At 34.8% G+C, this 18854-nt stretch overlaps 1 protein-coding gene across 9 annotated transcripts in view; it reads left to right on the top strand.

Annotated features, from left to right (window-relative positions):
• Positions 1-18854, top strand: part of AKAP9 (A-kinase anchoring protein 9) — a 105557-nt gene that overhangs the window by 70008 nt on the left and 16695 nt on the right. For 7 of the 9 annotated variants that reach the window (XM_039713209.1, XM_039713178.1, XM_039713199.1 and 4 more), the window contains 13 exons: positions 1206-1368; positions 4125-4337; positions 5534-5572; positions 6786-7018; positions 7666-7785; positions 10922-11098; positions 11182-11286; positions 11806-11958; positions 12218-12397; positions 15303-16382; positions 17377-17517; positions 17902-18387; positions 18791-18854. In XM_039713209.1, coding sequence (XP_039569143.1) covers positions 1206-1368; positions 4125-4337; positions 5534-5572; positions 6786-7018; positions 7666-7785; positions 10922-11098; positions 11182-11286; positions 11806-11958; positions 12218-12397; positions 15303-16382; positions 17377-17517; positions 17902-18387; positions 18791-18854 — 3154 coding nt within the window. The remainder of the gene's footprint in view (positions 1-1205; positions 1369-4124; positions 4338-5533; positions 5573-6785; positions 7019-7665; positions 7786-10921; positions 11099-11181; positions 11287-11805; positions 11959-12217; positions 12398-15302; positions 16383-17376; positions 17518-17901; positions 18388-18790) is intronic. The other 2 variants (XM_039713217.1, XM_039713170.1) reach the window with 1 other exon arrangement.

Genomic DNA, 18854 nt, shown 5'->3' with positions numbered 1-18854 from the left:
TTAACTCTTGACAGAATAAATAATGAACATGTTAATGATGCCCATCTGAAAAGGAAGGCTGTAGAAAAGAATTGAGTATTTAAATTCAATGTATTATAAAAGAGAATGTATTGATTATTCAGATTTTCTTTTCAAAGTGTAAGTGGATAATTTTGTGGGCACTGTTCTATTTAATGTTCCTTAACCCATTTTTCTGAGCTTTTAAAGCAAATTCCTCATATTCACAATCATAGCAGGATTTAGTGAGAAAGCTTTTATAGTTTAAGAAATCAAGAGACAGAATAATTTATAGAAACTGTAGATGTTACTATCTTTCAAATATCTGCTAATAACCAGAATATTAAAAATTAAAAAAAAACCCAAGAAAACAAAACAAAAAAAAAACAACCCGAGGAGCAGAACACGTTTTGTTTAATCAAAACATTTTGTGTAATCAAAACTTCTAACAATGTTTAGTCTTTATGCATTATTTTCCTTTTGTAATTCTAATTTTAATTAGTTTTGAAATTATCATTTTGGATACATCTAAACTGTAAATATGCAATTTCACATGACATGGTTTTCCAGTACTTCAGGGTAGTGGCACAGTGAAACTGCTGTGTCTGTGTCAGTACATGTTAAATATTAACCCACCAGACAAGTGGAGAAGAATAAAAAAAAAATCATTAATAATTCTGCTAGGTTGACACTGTTGGAAGAAGCATTGCTTTACTCTCTTGTTGGTTGAAATGTGCAATATTCTGAAAATTGACATTTCCTTGGTGTTCTCATCAATCTTCATGTTAAAGAGAAAAAGAGGAGAAGCACCATTTCAGTCAATTTATAATAAGGATGCTGCCAGTTTTATACAATGTTTTTAGCCATTCTGAGTGTATGGTGAGTGGTAGCTTGCTCCTATTTAGTGCAAAACTGGTGTAGACAAAGGTGAGTCTAGTGTAAACTCATAAATCAGGAATTACCGGAACAAAGACACGGATTTAGCCAGGTGGCTCATGGAGTTCACTGTACTGACAAAGCCTGTTTGCTTAGACTTTTATAAGTCAGTCTTCATCTTGTACTCTGCAAATGAGTGTTCAATAAAGATTTTATCACATGTTTAGTGAAGTTATGTGAGGCTTCCAATCACACTGTAAAGCAACTGTGAATTAAATAGGAGTGATAGAATTGGTGTTTATCTAATTTCTGTAATTTTTTTCCTGTGATAGCTTGAACATGCTAAAATTACTCAGACAGAGCTCATGCGAGAGTCCTTCAAGAAGCAACAAGAGGCCACAGAATTTATCAGGTATCAGGAAGAGCTACAAGAACGTCTCAATGAGGAAATCAAAGCCAGAGAGCAGTTGGCTTTGGAGCTTAGTAAAGCTGAAGGTGAGTAGCTTTTTTGGTGAGTTGTTGGACTTTACACCTGCTTATTAATTGGGTAAATAAATTGCAAATTTGATCAATTTCTTTGTAAGTTTTAGAATTTATGAGCCTTCTGATAGTTATGGACATGATAACCTCTGGAGGTCCCTACCAACGTCAACCACACTGTGTTTCTGTTTTCCAATTTTGCTTCACTTACTGTGTGAAAATATACATGGCAATATTAAAAATAATAGGTTATGTATGTGTTTGGATCCTAAAAATTATTTATTTCATCGTAACATATTTGTTTGTGCAGACAAACTTAAATGTTGACAGCTTAAAATCATAAATAGTTGTGACTGGAGGGCACCTCTGGAGATCAACTATTCCCTCCCTTCGCTCAAAGCAAGATCAGGTAGAGCAGCTTGCCTAGGACCCTGTTCAGTCAGGTTTTGATTGTCCACAGCCTCTCTGAGTATCTGTTCCAGTGTTCAGCTAGCATCAATGAGGGGAAAGGAAAAAAACCCCAATCTTATTTTCATATGTTGAAGTGCAGTTTCTCATATTTCAGTTTGTGTTTGCTGCCTCTTGACCTTGACACAGAATCTTTATTCTGAATGTGATAATATGGTGGTGATAAGTTTCAGTTTGCACTGTTTGAAGTGGTCTTTTAAAAAGTGTATTTGCAACTGCATTAAGGAAGCAATTAAAAATTACAACATCTTACAATGGGGGAAATGTAATAATCTGTTCTGACATCAGGAAAATATGTTAAAATCTGACAGACAATTTGTTCTCTTATTTTGATTGCTGAATGTTTTGTAGCCACCCTACATTTCTGTCATTATATCTGATTAGCAACTGGAAAATATGCAAAAAACACCTACTCTATAGATAAGATCTCCATAGTTGTAAGCAGAAATATATTTTTTATAGTTTTGAAGTTCAGCAGACTTTTCTGTTTTAAAATGGGAACATAGAGTGAAGTTTGATAGTCAGATGTTACTCCTGGAGAATGCTACCCTGCCAGGCTTCCTCTTCTTTTTACACAGACAGATAATCCATCATGATTTCACGTGCTATTAATAGTTAGGACACACATAAGCTGAAAAGCAGTGCAGGTTTCTAAGCCACGTGTCTATAGTGTGCTGTGAGGGACAGTTGGTGGCCTGTCAGTTCATGCAGCATAAATGTTGAGTATCAGCAACAGCAGTACTGGCTGCAACATTTCAGTAGCTTTAGCAAAGCCAGAAAGGATGAAAATTGATTTCAGAGGGAATAGATTAAAATCTGAAGTAGGCATTACTACTTTTTTTTTTCCCAAGATTAAATTAAAATTGAAAAAGGATTGTTTGGAACATGCAAACATGCATGAGATGTTTGGAACATCTCAACATGCAAAAATATGAGGGACTCTTCAATATAATATAAATGACCTAAGAATTTATATTCTGACACATATGGAGTTACAAAATGTTTCATATTGAAGAATTTCAGAATGTAGGCAGCTATATGTCGTTGCTTTCTTTGGAGTTTAATATTTTGTCTTGACAGAAATTTTATTCACAATTCTTCAGTAATAAAGTAAAAATGCCTAATATGTAAGTACAGAATGGCTTTGTTGATTTGGTTCATGAGCAGTTCTAGAATATAAGAGAGAATTAGGTGTTAGTGTTAGCCTTTGATAAATATATTGCACAGTTGTAAGTTAGGTGCATTTGAAATTTATGCACTTTTAAATGACTGGCACCTTTTTTTGTTGGTGTTGATATAACAAAACAAAGATGTCATAGAACTCTTTTTATTTGACTTCTGCCCATTGAACTGAGTTGTGAGCATACTCTGACAAACGACATGCTTTTATCAAGTTCCTTAGGTAGGTATGCAGAACAGTGCCTTAGTTCATTATACATCTGATGGTACTCTGTCTTCTCTGGAGATTAAATGTGTCATTTGTGATCATTTCTTTCTTATCACAAAAACTGCTGCAGCTGAGACATTTTCAAACCTCTTGTGTTTTAGTGGTGTCAGATATGACTTATCTGATGTGATGGAAAAACTAATGCAAATTAGTTCACTGAACTCTGACAATTTTCATTACATCTCAAAAAAAAACCAAACAACCAAACCTGGCAGAAGTAAATACCACAATGTGTGATTTTAGCACACTTCATAACATTTTTGTGGGAGTGTGCATTCCGTTTAACCTGGGAATGCCCTCTCAACTTCAAATCTGTTAAGTATTCATTGTGAACAGCATCTCATATGGGGGGGAATAACCACTGGAGTTTGTATTGTTTTGAAATGTTGTTACTTGTTCAGTGTTTTCTATTTCAATATCCAGTCCTATATGTCCAGTCCTGTGTGTTCTCTGCATGGGTCTACATGATTAACAAATGTAAATACCTTTAGTTTTTCTACGTTCTCAAGACAGAGTAAAATCCATTTTAATACTGGCTCAAGACTGGATTTATAGTGATTTATACTGAATTTATTTAAATTTCTTATTTCTCATATTTTTCCTTGGCTTTGGAGTTCCTGCTTGCTTCAGAGGTTTTGTGCTGAATAAAAATTAAGAGCTATATTTGGTGTTCTGGTGTCTTTCCTGTAATTTGTTCATCATGAAAGGATAGCAAGGACAGGAGTAGAAATCGTCAGGTGTTAAGCATCTAACATACATGTGCATGCATGTCAGAATACAATAGTGACTTCAACAAGAAAAAAATGTTTTGTTTTTGATTGTCTATTAAATCTGCCTCCAAACTGATGTTTTACAGGCCTCATTGATGGTTATGCAGATGAGAAAGCATTTCTGGAAAAACAACTCCAGGAAAAAGTAGATATAATTGACCATCTAGAGCAAGAGCTGCTGTGTACAGGTAACAAATTGCAGGAGTTAGAGGCTGAGCAGCAGCAGGTCCAGGAAGAAAAGGAATTACTCTCCAGACAGAAGGATGCCATGAGAGCAGAGGCGGGGCCAGTAGAGCAGCGTATGTATTCATCACAATCTTTCTATGAGATTTGCTTATACTTCCAAATAAACAATTAGTTTTGGCAAAGGCTTCTCCCCATTGCCTTTGTGATCATTAGTAAAAAATATGATAGGGCCAGTTGGGACATTTTCACACCTGTTGCCTAATATTAGCATGACAACTTTTCTTGATTTTTAAACATGAAATGACTGAATTTTTAGAAGTGTCGAGAAATTACAGTTGTTCTTTAAGCCAGAGAAAGCTTTATCTCCAAAAATCTGCTTTCATTTTGATTACCACTGGAGATGGAATAGCAACAGTGGATAAGAATACTGTCTAAATACTTTCCAAACAGACTTAAAGACAGACTAGGAAGCATACCTACCAGAACATGATTGCACTACATGTGATAGCTGTATTTATTTTAGTTACAGAAGATGAATTTTTCTAATAAATTCCTCTTTCAGGGAAGAATAGCACAACAGTTGCATCATAAGGAAAGCCTTTTATCTACCAGTAATGAAAACTTTCAGCCCCAATTATGAAAATTTCAGATATACGCCATGTCAATGTAATCTAACTAATTGCTTACTCAAAAAAAGCATTTACCCTCATGAAGTAAAATTGTCTTTTAATTCTTCTTTAAACTAATAACTCAAATTAATATTTCATGTTTGAGAGGGAAAGAAAATGAGAACTCTAGTGTTTTAAGAAGTACTGATCTTTCAAGGATTGCAATGCTTACATTGTAAATAGCAGGATGAAGTAATAATTTTATCTAATTTCTAGAAGCTTATTCCAGTTTATAATGTTGCCATTTTTATACATTGCACATCTTGTGTATTTGCAATTTTCTGCAATAATGAAATTTTAAGAGCAACCTGCTTCTTCCTACTCTGTAATAAGGAAGATCCTTGTCTATGATTCCACTTTAGTTATTTTTTATATGGTTTAGGCTTCTAAATATATTAAAGTTATTTTCATATTTAAGAGCTGTAAGGACAAACAATTCTATAAATATGTGTAGGTACTTATATCATGCATACCAGAATAACTTGTCACATTCCCTAAGTTATCTCGACAACTTTGCCATTAAATGCCACATCTATCTTTGGCTTCATTTTCTCTTACGTTGTTGCACCACAAGAAAACTACAGCTGGCATGTGAATTACTTTGCTTCTTTTTTTTGTTTTCTCTCTCTCTATTCTCCTAGGCCTAGTAGATGCTGCAATCGATGCAGCTTCCCAAGCAGGTGTGTTTGTATGTTGCATGGCCAATCTGTAACCGGGTGGAAGACTTACATGTACTGACATTGTTAATCAGGATTATTGGGCTTTTGGCTTACTGACGTTATTTGTAATTCTTACTGGCCTGCAGCTTTGATGTTGTATTTCATACTCAGTTCTACGTTTTGCTAACAACTTGCAATTTCTTATAATTTCTAAACATAATAAGCAAATTCATCAATAACCATCATCTTATTCACAAATGAATTCACCTATTCACAGTTACTTAGATGGCATTTGAGAGATATTTTTGTAGTCTTTTATTTCTTTTTATTTCCAAATACAGCTGAGTCATTCACTGTGATAATTAAACATCTTATTATATTGGTATATAATGGTTACCTAGAAATGAAAATTGGTTAAATGCGATGTAAGATGATGGTGCCTGAAGGATCTTTCTTCTGTAGTGAAAGTAAATTTTATTATTTCTGTCTAAATATCAATGGTGTTTTTAAGATTCTCCAAAAGTAAGTGCACTTTGCCATTTGGGTTTTACCTCAAGGGGTTCATATGGTTATTTAATAGGCACTTCAGTGGGCTGTGGCTTAAGAGTCTTAGAGTGGTTTGGGGCTTTCCTGTATGTGTGCTTGCTGGCTTTTTCATGATGACTCAAAATTGGGCATTCATGCAGTCACTGATTTTGCAAGCTCCAGTTGCAGGTCAGTAATTTTCCTCTCTGTCTGCCCAGCAACCTTGCTAAGTCTTTCAGTATTTCCCTCAAATTATTTATATGTATCACATTAAATAATGAGGTCTGGGAATGGATTGATTTTACTGGCAATGGGGATGAGAAGAGGGTTGGGTTTTCTGTACATCACTGTTAACTCCTGTGCTGACTCTGGCTGTGGTTTGACCCCATCCATTTTCTTTTCTTTATAATTGTACAAAGGCCTTTTAATTGATATGAAACTTAAACAGGGGAGTGCTCTGATACAACTTCAGTAACAGTCCTTTGAAAGCTACCTAACGGAGAGTAATTTTAATATGAATTTGCTTCAGTCAGTATCATGATTATTACTCAGAAGAAAATATATTTTCAAAAAAAAGAAAAATAGTAAAAACCCAAGCCAGTTCACATCCTTCTGCAGATTACAGCATGGATACCTTGGGGAGTGGTTTTGCTTCATAACATTGCTTGCTATTTGTATCTAAAAGTAACAATGCTTTGATTATACTCAGAATTACTGGAGGAAACAGAAAAGCTAATGAAGGAAAAAATTGAAGTACAACGTCAAGCTGAAAAAGAGTATGATGACCTTCAGAAGCAAGTTAAAGTCTTGGAAATAGACTTGGAAGAACAAGTCAGTCGTTTTGTAGAGCTAGAACAAGAGAAAAATGCAGAACTAATGGACTTAAGACAGCAAAACCAGGCCTTGGAGAAGCAGCTGGAGAAAACAAGAAAATTTCTAGATGTAAGTATGGTAACAGGCAGATATCATGAAGATGTGGGGGTGGGTTGCACTTCTGCTGAAGTTTTGTTCCGGGAGAAATGCTAATTTTTTTCAGTTTTTCAGCAAACATAGGTAGATGGTAGCAAACATCAGCCATGTTATAGGTTCCAGCACAAGAATTTAATAACATTTTAAAAGTTGAAAATTAATTGGAAGTGCTTACTTAGTACAGCTCTGTATTTCAAGCAATATATAGTTCTTTTTTTCTGATGGCTTTTCATAATATTAACCCAGAGTTAATTTCTGTTTTTAATTTCTATTTATTCTGCGTTTCTTGAAGACAAACAGTAGCGAAGAAATAATAAAATATTTGCTTGGTATATTCACGGAAGAAGAATAAAACAGAACAGAAGAAACCTGCCGTTTTTTGTAAAATATTACTTGATGTGTCTGTACTGTGCTAATTTTTTGATTGAAAATATGAACTTTATTGCCCCAAATAATTAAGATATTAATGATATCTGCAATAGGTTCTGCTACCCTATAAATACTGATGTTACTGTTACCAGCCTCACATGAATGCAGGTTAGAAGTGATGACACTTAACTTGGATAGTTTTTTAATCAAATGGTGTTTATTTATTATCCACATAATTTCTTAACTTTCAGGAGCAAGCAATTGACCGAGAGCATGAGAGAGATGTATTCCAGCAAGAGATACAGAAGCTGGAACAACAGCTTAAGATTCCACAAAGGAGTCAGCCTGTCAATGAACATCAAACCAGAGAGGTAACACGTTTTGTTACTTGTACTCAATAAATGACAAGTTGATAGCCTTTAAGATATTATAATGGAGCTATTTTATGGTGTACCTACTCTCCATCCATTTGCAAGCCAGGAAAGTAAATGCCCTGAGGTTGAAGGTGTTGCAGGAAAGTGGGGGAACTGTGTTTTTTTAGGCTGTTTACTTTTAGTAGCAGACATACAGAAACTTCTTGACTTTCAATAAGACTCTCTCCTATAACTTAACTTAGAAAATCCACTGTTCTCAAAAGTTTGTGGAAACATTCAAGACTATTTTAGCAATTTTACATGTTCTTATGTTGTTTTTTGGCATCCTGTTTTTATAGCACAGGTACACCACTGAGGGAATCAAGTTACTGAGGTTTAACACCTGACATGTCGTAGCACTCTGTGTGTTCACCTGAACCTCCCCGCTGAAAGTCTGTTGGCACTGAAACAAATGTAGTGACTGTAGAACAGCAGCTCAAGGGAATCACAGAAAACTCTCAGACTTAGCAAAATCAAGAAGTGGCAGCAGTGTAAATGCTATCTATTATAATGCTTTTGCAGATTTTGTTTGATGAGCTGGTAGTCAAATTTTATTTTTTGTTTGTTTTCTTGTGTGCTGCTTTTTGATCAAGTCTGGTATTTCTGCATTATTTTCTTTCTTGATTTTCAGCATTAAAATGTCCTCTTTTACATTAGACTGTCGTTTTCAAATCAAATGCCTTACTGTAGTAGTTCAGTTGCTGTCATTCAATTCTTAAATATTAGCAATATTTAGTCTTCTGTATTATACAAATTTTCAGCATTAAAATGTCCTCTTTTACATTAGACTGTCGTTTTCAAATCAAATGCCTTACTGTAGTAGTTCAGTTGCTGTCATTCAATTCTTAAATATTAGCAATATTTAGTATTCTGTATTATAAAAATTGGTGGAAGGTGTCCCTGCCTGTGGCCGGAGCAAGTGACCTTTAAGGTCCCTTCCAGCAAAAAAAAAATTACGATTCTAGTCTATAGTTTAGGACCACAGTAATATGACATACATTTCTATATATGAGAGGAGCATGCAAAGTACTTACCTATTTGGAATTTGCAGGTTTAGAACTGTGTTTCATGGGGTTTCTAAATACATTTTAGTACGAAGGTTTGTATGAAATATGACAGTGTTCAGTCAGTACTATGTGATATGGTTATCATCAGCCTCTGTGAACAATGAATCATATGGAATTAGCTGGGTATGTGTTAAACAAAACATACAGAGCAATTCTACATCTATTTCCTTCTGTTGCCAGGAGTGTGCACATGCCTCTCCTGCTGACATTTTACACAGAAGGAGGTGGCTCTAGCGCAATTAATTTTCCTGAATCCAGGATGTTCATTTTCAGTTCATTTTGTTATATGTCTGGTTATTAGTTTTGGCATGGATAGCATATGAATTCCTGGTTAAAATTCTCACATTAAAAAATTCTCCCAAGAAAAGTTCAAATTTAATAGCATAATAAAAATTGTCCTGTTTGTTCAAAATCTATATTTTAAAATCATCCTGATTTATATGTATATGTGCACATATTTGTACACTCTTAAGGTAGCAGATATACTACAATGGAGATTGAAAGCATGCTGCAAAGATATGCTTTAACTGTGATTAAAATTTTGAGATTTCTACTTGATGTTTTTAAATTACAATTTTTTAGTGGGTGGAAAGACAGTAAGATAATGTCTGCAAGCACCACAGATGTAGGAGCTGGTTTCGATATAGGTGATGTTAAATGTGATATGCTAGAAATTACAGATGGGATTTTCAATAATGTATTAGATTTATATTCATCTTATCAAATGCAGTACATATCCTTACTATAGAGTGAACTTCAATGTCACAGTGTTCCTTGAAATATTTTGTAAATATACATATTTTCATTATTTATCATGCTTTTGAGAGAGCTGTTTTATTTTTCATAGTTGCATACTTTTTAAAATCCTCTTCTGCTTTGAGGCAATGCCATGACCATTTTTGGTTGATAACTAAATTTGTTTCTTACTGTTGTTTCAGCTTTGTCAACTTATTCCAGGGAGGATTGTCATAAAGTCTGCTCTAGACTTGATTTTTATTTTTCCATTTCTCTCTCAGGACTTTTCTGAGGTCACTTCAGACTGTGATGTTTCTCATGGATGGATAACGTCAATAATACCATCCTGTCAGCTTTATGTTCTGGTCCTCTTCTCTCCTATCTCTTGAAATGCTTTGAGTCTTCTACCTTTTGGCTACATCGTAACTTCCTAATTGTAAATACTCAAATCAGTTTCTTGAGTGGGACAAAGATTCCTTTCCCTGTCTCTTGCTCAATTACTCAGGTCTTATCTCTGTACCTCATACTGTGGATTTGTTATGCGTCTTTCTTATCTGTAATTTCAATAAATAATTTCTGAAATACAGCTAGAAATGGATAGATATTACTATCTCTGCTACTTTAGTTAATCTTGTAACATGTTGCTTCTGAAATACATACATCTGACCTACTGAGATTCAGAATGTTCGATCCCCCATAGAAAGTGAATTTATTACATCCCTGACATCTGTTTAGTCCCATTTAAGGAACACAGCAAGAAAACAAAGCTTCCTGTGTTTTATTGTTTAAGAATAGCTATTCTCTTCAATGTTAAAGATCCAGTGAGTTTTAGAATATTCCTGTATGTCACTAATCAGCTCATTCTTTTGGATAATTTTGTCACAGATTTTTAGAACTATGATTTTCCTCTGAGGCAAATAGCTTCTTGACCATAGGGTCAAGACATTCCATCCATAGGTGTTAAAGGCATCATTTTAGTGGGCTGCATAGGGATGTTGTGCTGCTTGCTTTTAACTGACTACAGAGTCTGAAGGCTTCAGAAGAACAAGATCAGATCTAGAGAGCAGGCGATGTGGCACAGAACATACCACATTCTTAAATAATGCTGTTTGTATTTGTTGGTTGTAGTACCACAGTATTCTGACTGTATGTTCTGTTTCACCTAAGGAGTAGGAGTTTCGTTATGGGAGAAAGAGGAATATTTTCTTCCCGTCAGAAATGCATGGTGTTGCTATTGCTAGCCAGCCCTTCCAGAGCAGTACAATATAATAATCTTGCCATCTTGTCATCAGGTTGAACAGTTAACAAATCATCTCAAAGAAAAAACAGACAAATGCAGTGAGCTTTTGCTCTCTAAGGAGCAGCTTCAGAGAGATGTACAAGAACGAAATGAAGAAATTGAGAAGCTAGAATGCAGGATAAGAGAACTGGAACAAGCCTTAATCATCAGCGCAGACCACTTGCAAAAGGTATTGCTGCTTTCTTATTTTCTTGGGACCAAAATAGTGTATTTTTTTAATCTGATAACTATTATTATTATTTCTGTTTATAGGTGGAGGAAAGGAAACAGTTTGGCACCATCATAGTAAAGGGAGAGTTACCTCTTGAGGTACAACTGCAAGCTGAACGAGAAGCTGTGGACAGAAAGGAAAAGGAGGTAAAATGCCTGTGAAAATTTCCATCTTTCCACTTAGATCTTGGTTTGTCAGCTTTTGCTTTTTGTTAAGCTTAGTGAACTATACAGATGAAATTTTTTACAGTTGGAGAGACAGCAGTCCAAATTCCTTTAAAATTCTCTCATGAACCATGATAGTTGTTGTTCTGTGCTAATATTTATGACTTGCATGAGTGTTTCTGAAATAAAAATTCAGCCCAGTTAAGCAAAACTGATTTTTTTTAGTGGTGTTTAAAATTCCATTAAGTTTAAGGACTCAGAATCTCACCAAGTACTCATTGGTTTCTGAAATAAAAATTCAGCCCAGTTAAGCAAAACTGATTTTTTTAGTGGTGTTTAAAATTCCATTCAGTTAAAGGACTCAGAATCTCACCAAGTACCCATTCTTTTATTTGTGCATAGCCAACCAGTTTACTGTAGACATTATACTTGAAATTTATAGCATTTAATTTTTGGTATGGCTTCCTACTCCTTTTCCTGCTCCTTTTGTTGGAAACATAGGTCACAAATCTTGAGGAACAATTGGAGCAGTTTCGAGAGGAGCTAGAAAATAAAAATGAAGAAGTTCAGCAATTGCACATGCAGCTAGAAATTCAGCGAAAGGAGTCCACTACACACTTGCAGGAACTTGAACAAGAGAACAAATTATTTAAGGTAACTGTGCAACTGAGAAGCCTAAAGATTTAGTCTTCTTCTTCCACAGAAATAAGTTCTTTGAAAATGCCAAGACACCAAATTCTTTCTCTTTCTCAAGCTATTCCACCATTCAACTTGCCAAAATACTAAAAGGCTCATATGATTACTTTCATTCTGTGAAATTTGTGTATTTTAATTCCTTGAAATACTCATACAGGAATATGCAGAAAATCCTATATACAACTGTAACATGTTTTTTTGTGGGGTTTTTGGGCAGGATGAAATGGAAATACTAGGACTAGCTATCCAGAAATCTGAAGATGCTGCCATAAAGGACCATCACTTAGTGGCTGGGAGGCTCGCTCACATCATGCAAGAAAAGGATCAGGAAATATATCATCTTCATGAGCAAATAGCAAAACTGCAACAGCAACTTGAAGTCACAACTGACAACAAGGTACATACTTCTGAAATCCTTTTCAGAGTCTTACTTTGTGCTGCTAGTTTAAAGGACAAAAAACCCTCTGTCCCCTACCAGTTGTATTATCTTCTGTTAACCCCTTAGTTTAAATATGCAAATGCTTGTATTTCAAGCAGTGCTTTAAATCTACTCTTTTTTTCCTTTTTAGTCTCATTTATGACAGCTGCTTTTTGCTTGCTTTTCTTTTTAATTATTCTATTTTATTTCTGCTTGAGTTCTTGTCTTAAATTCTTCTTCATTCCTTGTTCTGAATATTTAATAGTATTTAGGTAGCTGAATTCAATCTCCACATTCATTTTAGCATCTTCCCTCACATGACTTACACTGTGTTGTGCTCCAGCGACATCTGCTGGATCATGTTAGTTTTTAATGCATTTTTAGCAGTTAAACTTCTGAGCTCCATGAGCTTGTGTGAATGCTTTGTTCTCATGGTCGTGTTGGCAACATCTTTTATCCAGTTTCAAGCATGGAGGTGCAAACAAAGTGCTGTGTTTTATAGAAAGAAAGAAACAAAGAAAGAAGCAGACTTATCTTTTATTTACTGAGCTTTAACATCTGTAGCTTTCTGTTATTTTTCAATTATGTTATTTTTTTATTATCAGCATTACCTTCTTTTGGCTTACTTTCATTTGATACAGATAAAACACACTGATTTTTTTCAGTGGCTGAATTTTGCATTCTGACTATTTTAAATGTTATTTATTAGTCATAAGCTTTTACTCAAAAGCAAGTTAAGAACAGGATTTCTGTTATCCCTTGGTAGCTGAATGAACATTTAGGATAACATTCTACTTCAACATATTGAATCCACTAAAACAGGGCTCTGACTGAGCTGGAAAATTTCACTGAGTCTTTAGTTCAAAATTCAGTTATAGTGAAACTCAGTGAATAATGATGAAACTTGGAATTGGATTTAGGAAACTGGATTTAGGAAATATCATACCTAAAGAATCCAGAACAGTTCTGCTCTATACAATGACCCCAGTAATAGAGTTACTGTTCTTGCCTTGAGAAAAATACCTAGGATTCAGTTATAATTAATTCTGATTAATTACTTCTCCTGTTACATGAAGCTTAATTTTCTTAATTTCATCCTCTGACTTGGTTTTGTTTTCCAAGACATTAAATAATTACTCTGCTTGGTTATGAGAGCATAATGAAATATTAATAGATTATTCTTAGGTTAATCCCATTTCTAAGTCCCTTAGACATCTTCATCCTACTAAGTGCTTTTCTTTTAATTACTGTATCTGCAGTCTTTGGGCCTTTATTCCATTATGTTATCAAGAACAGAAACTGTTATGCTGAGTTGATAGCAATCACCAGGATCACTGTGCCTGTGGCAGTAGGGTTGAAACTATATGATCTTTAAGGTCCTTCCAACCCAATCCATTTTATGATTTTATGACTCATTCAGATTTTATTTAGTGTTTCTGAGCTTCCTCTAGTCTGTGGATTTTTAAAATTAAGTTCTTGGTTGGCAAACCAGCCTTTCTACTTCGTATGGTCACATTTATTTTTGTACATATTATACTTATTACAGAGTCACCTTATTATTCTACTTAACTAACTAAGCATAGTGACGTATTAAGTCATAAAGGAAAAAAACATGGCTATTTGAGTAATGAATTCAGTAATCTTTCATCTTTTTTGCACGTTTTTTTCATATTTGAAAAGACTCTAATAGAGTTCTTACCTATGTTAGATACCATAACTGATTTTATTTTCTTATATGTTTTTTGGATTATTTTTGATCTATCTTCTTCTGCCTTCTGCATTTCCACTGTAGAAGCGTTGTTCACTTCAGATCTCCAAACATTCACTTAAAAAAAAATCAATTTTGTTTCTTAGCTTTACTACTTAAAATCTTGTCTGCCTTTATTTTGTCTTTGTAAAGACAACTTTTTTGTCATTCTTCTACACTCAAATGAAATTTTCTTCCACTGTAATTTAACAAGAAGATTTTTAAACGAACTTTTATTCCTTTTGCTGAGACTTTTATTTATTGAATTTAGAGTTAATCAACACCAGTCATTCCATTTTTTGTTTCTACTTCTTTATTAGAAGCCAATATAAGATGTTTTCTCTTTTCTGCATCATAAAGTCATCACCTTCGTATTTGATCAGTTACATAATTTTATACATTTCTTGGAATTTTGATCCCCTTACACAGTGTTTAATTTAAAGTGTCTGTAGAAGTAATCTAGGAAAGTATTACTCTTACTCTCTTCATGTTTTCATGAGTCTCTGATTTTTGTTTGGATAGTCATAGGCATTATCAAGTAAATACTTCTGTAACTTTGTCTCTTTACTTTGATTTAAACTATGGCACAAGGAAATTATTGTGCTCTGGGTCTGTGTGTACTATTTGCCCTGCATGTTTGTGTGCATACCTGCATACATGTGTGCATGCACACATAAACACACAAACACATATTTAGGTTTGTGAGAGAAAATGTCACAGTCAACTGATAGGTGTTTTCTGTGGTCTCTGATTAAAAAGCATGTTATATTGGTATTTTTCAACACACTTAGTAAAAGGTCGGTCTTTTTTATTTACAATACATATTCATCTAAATTGGGTGTGTCTTATATAAGCAAGCATTTGCTTAAAATTCAGTGTTCCCTAGCTCTGTGAATGCTACAAATGCTTGAACTTCATCTGATGCTTTAATACCTATTTCTCAGTTCTTTAAGGTCGTGGGCTGCTTTCTCAGTCCTATTTGAACATGTCACAATTCTCATTAAAGCTTTAGAAGAGACATCACATTAAGAAATTCATTGAGAACTTTCTTTTATGAGATCTTTCAAAGTTTGATTAAACTGTTTCTGGGAAGAACAAACATGACATGGGTGGTTTTGTTTGGCTTTTTTCTCCCAGGTTATTGAAGAGCAAAATGAGCATATACGGGAGCTTGAAGCCCAGGTGGAATGTCTGAAAAGTGATCAAGAACGTTTGAAGAAAAAAAATGATGAGGAAGTAGAGCAGTTGAATGATGTAATTGATAAGCTTCAGCAGGAGCTGGCAATTATTGACCAAAACATACCAACAGACGTGGCTGGTTTTCAAGAAGATGCTGACAGTCCAAAACACATACTTGAAGCAGTTCTGGCAGAAAAGGAAGCTTTGAAAAAGCAAGTAGAAAACATAAATGCAGAGGCATCTCAAACAAAGAATGAGCTTGAGGAAACAAAGTTAAAAATGAGCCAGTTAAAGCAAGAAATAAGTATATTAAAAAAAGAGCATGCAAGAATAACAGAGAAGTATGAGTGTGCACTGGTCCAAGGTGATAAGTCAAAACCAGAAGACAGGAGCCATGGAAAAACTGAACAAGTGGAAGGAGACTTAGGTCGGGTGATAGATTTGCCAGATCAGTCCCAGCTTAGGACTTCAGATGAGAATGCAAGAGTCACCATTAGCAAGATGGAGGTACAACTGCAACAACTTCAGGCATGCATTAAGCAAAAAGATTCAGAACTCTGCCAGTGCTACAATGAAATAAAAGACGTGAAAGAGCAAAGCAAAGCTGAAAAAGAAACACTTAAAAAGAGGGTACTAGAACTGGAAAAGACACTAATGGAGAAAGTTGCTGCTGCTCTTGTGAGTCAGGTTCAGCTAAATGCAGTTCAAGAGCAGAGAAGATTCATGCAGGAAGCTTCAAAGTGTGTGGATGAAGCAAGCAAGAATGCCCAAACAGAGGGTTTGGGTGATAGAACTGAAAATGAGACAGAATCAAAATTATCACTCTTAACACAGAGGCTTAATGAGATGGAAGACCAACTGGCAATGGTAAATCGTAGCTTGGAGCTAGAAAAAGAAAATGTAAAAGTTGCTCAAAAGGAAGCTATAGTGAAAGAAGAGAGGTTGTTAGAGCTTCAGCAATTGCTAGAAGAGGTTAAAGAAAAACATAAAGAGGAGATTCAGAAATATATTAAGCAAGAAGAAATGCAGACATATCAGGTAAATAGATGCCATTTTCTTTTGTCTTGTTTTCACTAAAACCTGTTATTTTAAATAAGTATAATGAATGAAATGGTTCTTAATGAGAATAAGTATAGGCATATTCTGCTGTGTGTAGAACATTCATTTCTTTATTATTCCTGCAGTTACAAAGAAGAGAAGGATGTTAAGGATGTTATTTTAGGGGAACCCACTATCAGTTTCCATTATGTATTTAAAACACCTTACTTTTTCATGATTGTAAGGTGGTTTTGAATTTTGGACATAAAATTTCTTATTCTTAATTTGACTTGACATTGAATGGAATATAGTACACCTTTACATGGTGTGGAGGTAGAGACATAAGAATTAAAATTATAAAAATTGTCCAATACAGGATTCAGAATGATAAGAGATTATACAGGTGGTTTTGAGATGGAGATTATTTATTTATGTATGTTTTGATCTTGATTTGTTTTCTTGTTTTCCTATCTAAATTCCAAAGATATTCCCCTTCTGTGGCTTTTCCAGTATTCATTTGTCCACATTCCATAGAGCAGTGGTTTATTGCCTCTCAATTTAGAACCATCCGTCAAAATTCACTATGTTTGACAGTCCAAAAATGGGCTTGATGTCTCTGAATATGAGAGTTTCAGCAGTCATTGAACCCAGTACTGGACAAGAAAAAGTTCTGAGATCTTTCATCCAAATACAAATTGAATTAATGTCATGAATGTCTTATACGTTAAATAATATTATCAAACCTCATTTTCTACTCTCTGTTGACCTTCCTCCTGTGCTGTGTGGTGTATCCAATTTATGCTTGAGTTCAGTGAACTGTAAGATAGTCTTTCCTCCCACGGTCTTAGTCTTATTTTTTTGAAGCTGTGTTAACCCAAATTATATACATTTGTTTTCCCCTTTGGTCTTTTCACTTTGTAAGTTGGTGTGAAAGTGATTAGTGCTATGAAAACTTGAATATTTACCATTTTCCATGTTTTGTGTTGCCATATAGGTAGAAGCACAGCTCATGGAAAGTCAAAAAGAAAAAGTGCTTATTACTGAACTTGAACAAGTGAAAGAAGAGGCAGCTGCTGCTAAGGAAGAACTGAACAGTTACAGAGAAAAGGCAGAAAAACTTCAGCAAGAACTAACAGTAAGAACCAGAGTGTTCCATATTGTATTTAAATCAAATAGTTGTACAAGACTTACTGTTCAAATATGCATGCTATAGTTTGAAGGATTTTTTTTATCTTTTACTGAGAATGCCACCAAGAAAAACAGCCACTCTGTGCCCACTGTGAGTGGAACAGAGCTGAGGCTGTAGATCAAATATTCACTCGTTGCCAAAGTACTTCATTTTACTGCAGTGCAACAGTGGATCTACAGCTGTATTTCTTAGGAAATAATATGTGCTAACATGTGTCATAATTGCTTTAAAATATAACTAAACTGAGCTGTAATGGTTTAGAGGGTTGCCTGGATTTTAGCTGTTCTAGGTATTTGAAAGGATTGCAGTTGAGATTCTCCATAATTACAGGTAAAAGAGGCAAGTCTGTTACATCTTCAGGAAGACCTGTGCAAAGTCAAAGAGAACCTGGTTCAAGCAGAGGAGAAACTTGCAATTTACCTGAGAAAGAACAAAGAAATGGTGAAAACTGAAAGCAAGAAGGATGCAGAAATCTCGTGTGATTTGTCAGCCAGTGAGTCTGCTCTAACTGGAAACAGCTCTTCATCACAAACAGACAAGACTGTGGAAATCTCACCAGTCCTTGTTAAAAATGCAGAAATCCAAATTGATTTGCAAAATGGATGCTCTTCAGAAGAGATTGCAGACATTGTTAGAGAATTTACTGAAAAAATTGACCAAATGCAGGAACTCCATGCTGCTGAAATCATGGACATGGAAACAAGGCATATTTCTGAATCTGAAGCATTAAAGAGAGAGAAGTTTGTTGCAGTACAAGTATTGACTGAAGAATGTAATACTTTAAAGGAAGTCATAGAAACTCTACAAGCCAAAGAAGTATGTATTTTATTTTATAATTACTGAAATACTTTGGTTCAATCTTTTGCTCTTGCTACAGAAATTCCCATTTAAAATCTGCAAAGTATGAATCACCATATGCTCAGTAAAAAACTTTAAAGTGTTCTAATTTTTCCATGGCCCTGGAAGAGATTGTGAACCTCTTTCTCAGCATTGTAGTTTGCGAGTGTGCTCAACTATCAGGTATTTCCTTGTGCTTCTGCCTTGAACCTGCCCTGCTCTGGGAAATGTAGGTCACCCTGTGGAATCTCTCTCATATTCAGTTTTATTGCTTTGATTGCAACAGAATTGGTTCATGTTATTTCCCACTCCTTAAAAGTTTCTCCCTTTTTGAGTGTGGGTGAGGGGTTAAAGATTTGATTGTTTTCTTTTCTAAATACAGAGAATCCCAGTTTCTGGATTAGCACATTCTCCACCACATCAAGCTAGAGATGGAGGTTCTAGTG

The sequence above is a fragment of the Passer montanus genome, unplaced genomic scaffold (assembly GCF_014805655.1).
Source record: "Passer montanus isolate IOZ18808 unplaced genomic scaffold, ASM1480565v1 scaffold10, whole genome shotgun sequence".
NCBI lineage: Eukaryota > Metazoa > Chordata > Aves > Passeriformes > Passeridae > Passer > Passer montanus.
Note: the sequence above shows the minus strand (reverse complement) of the source record. Positions and strands in the feature narration are given on the sequence as shown.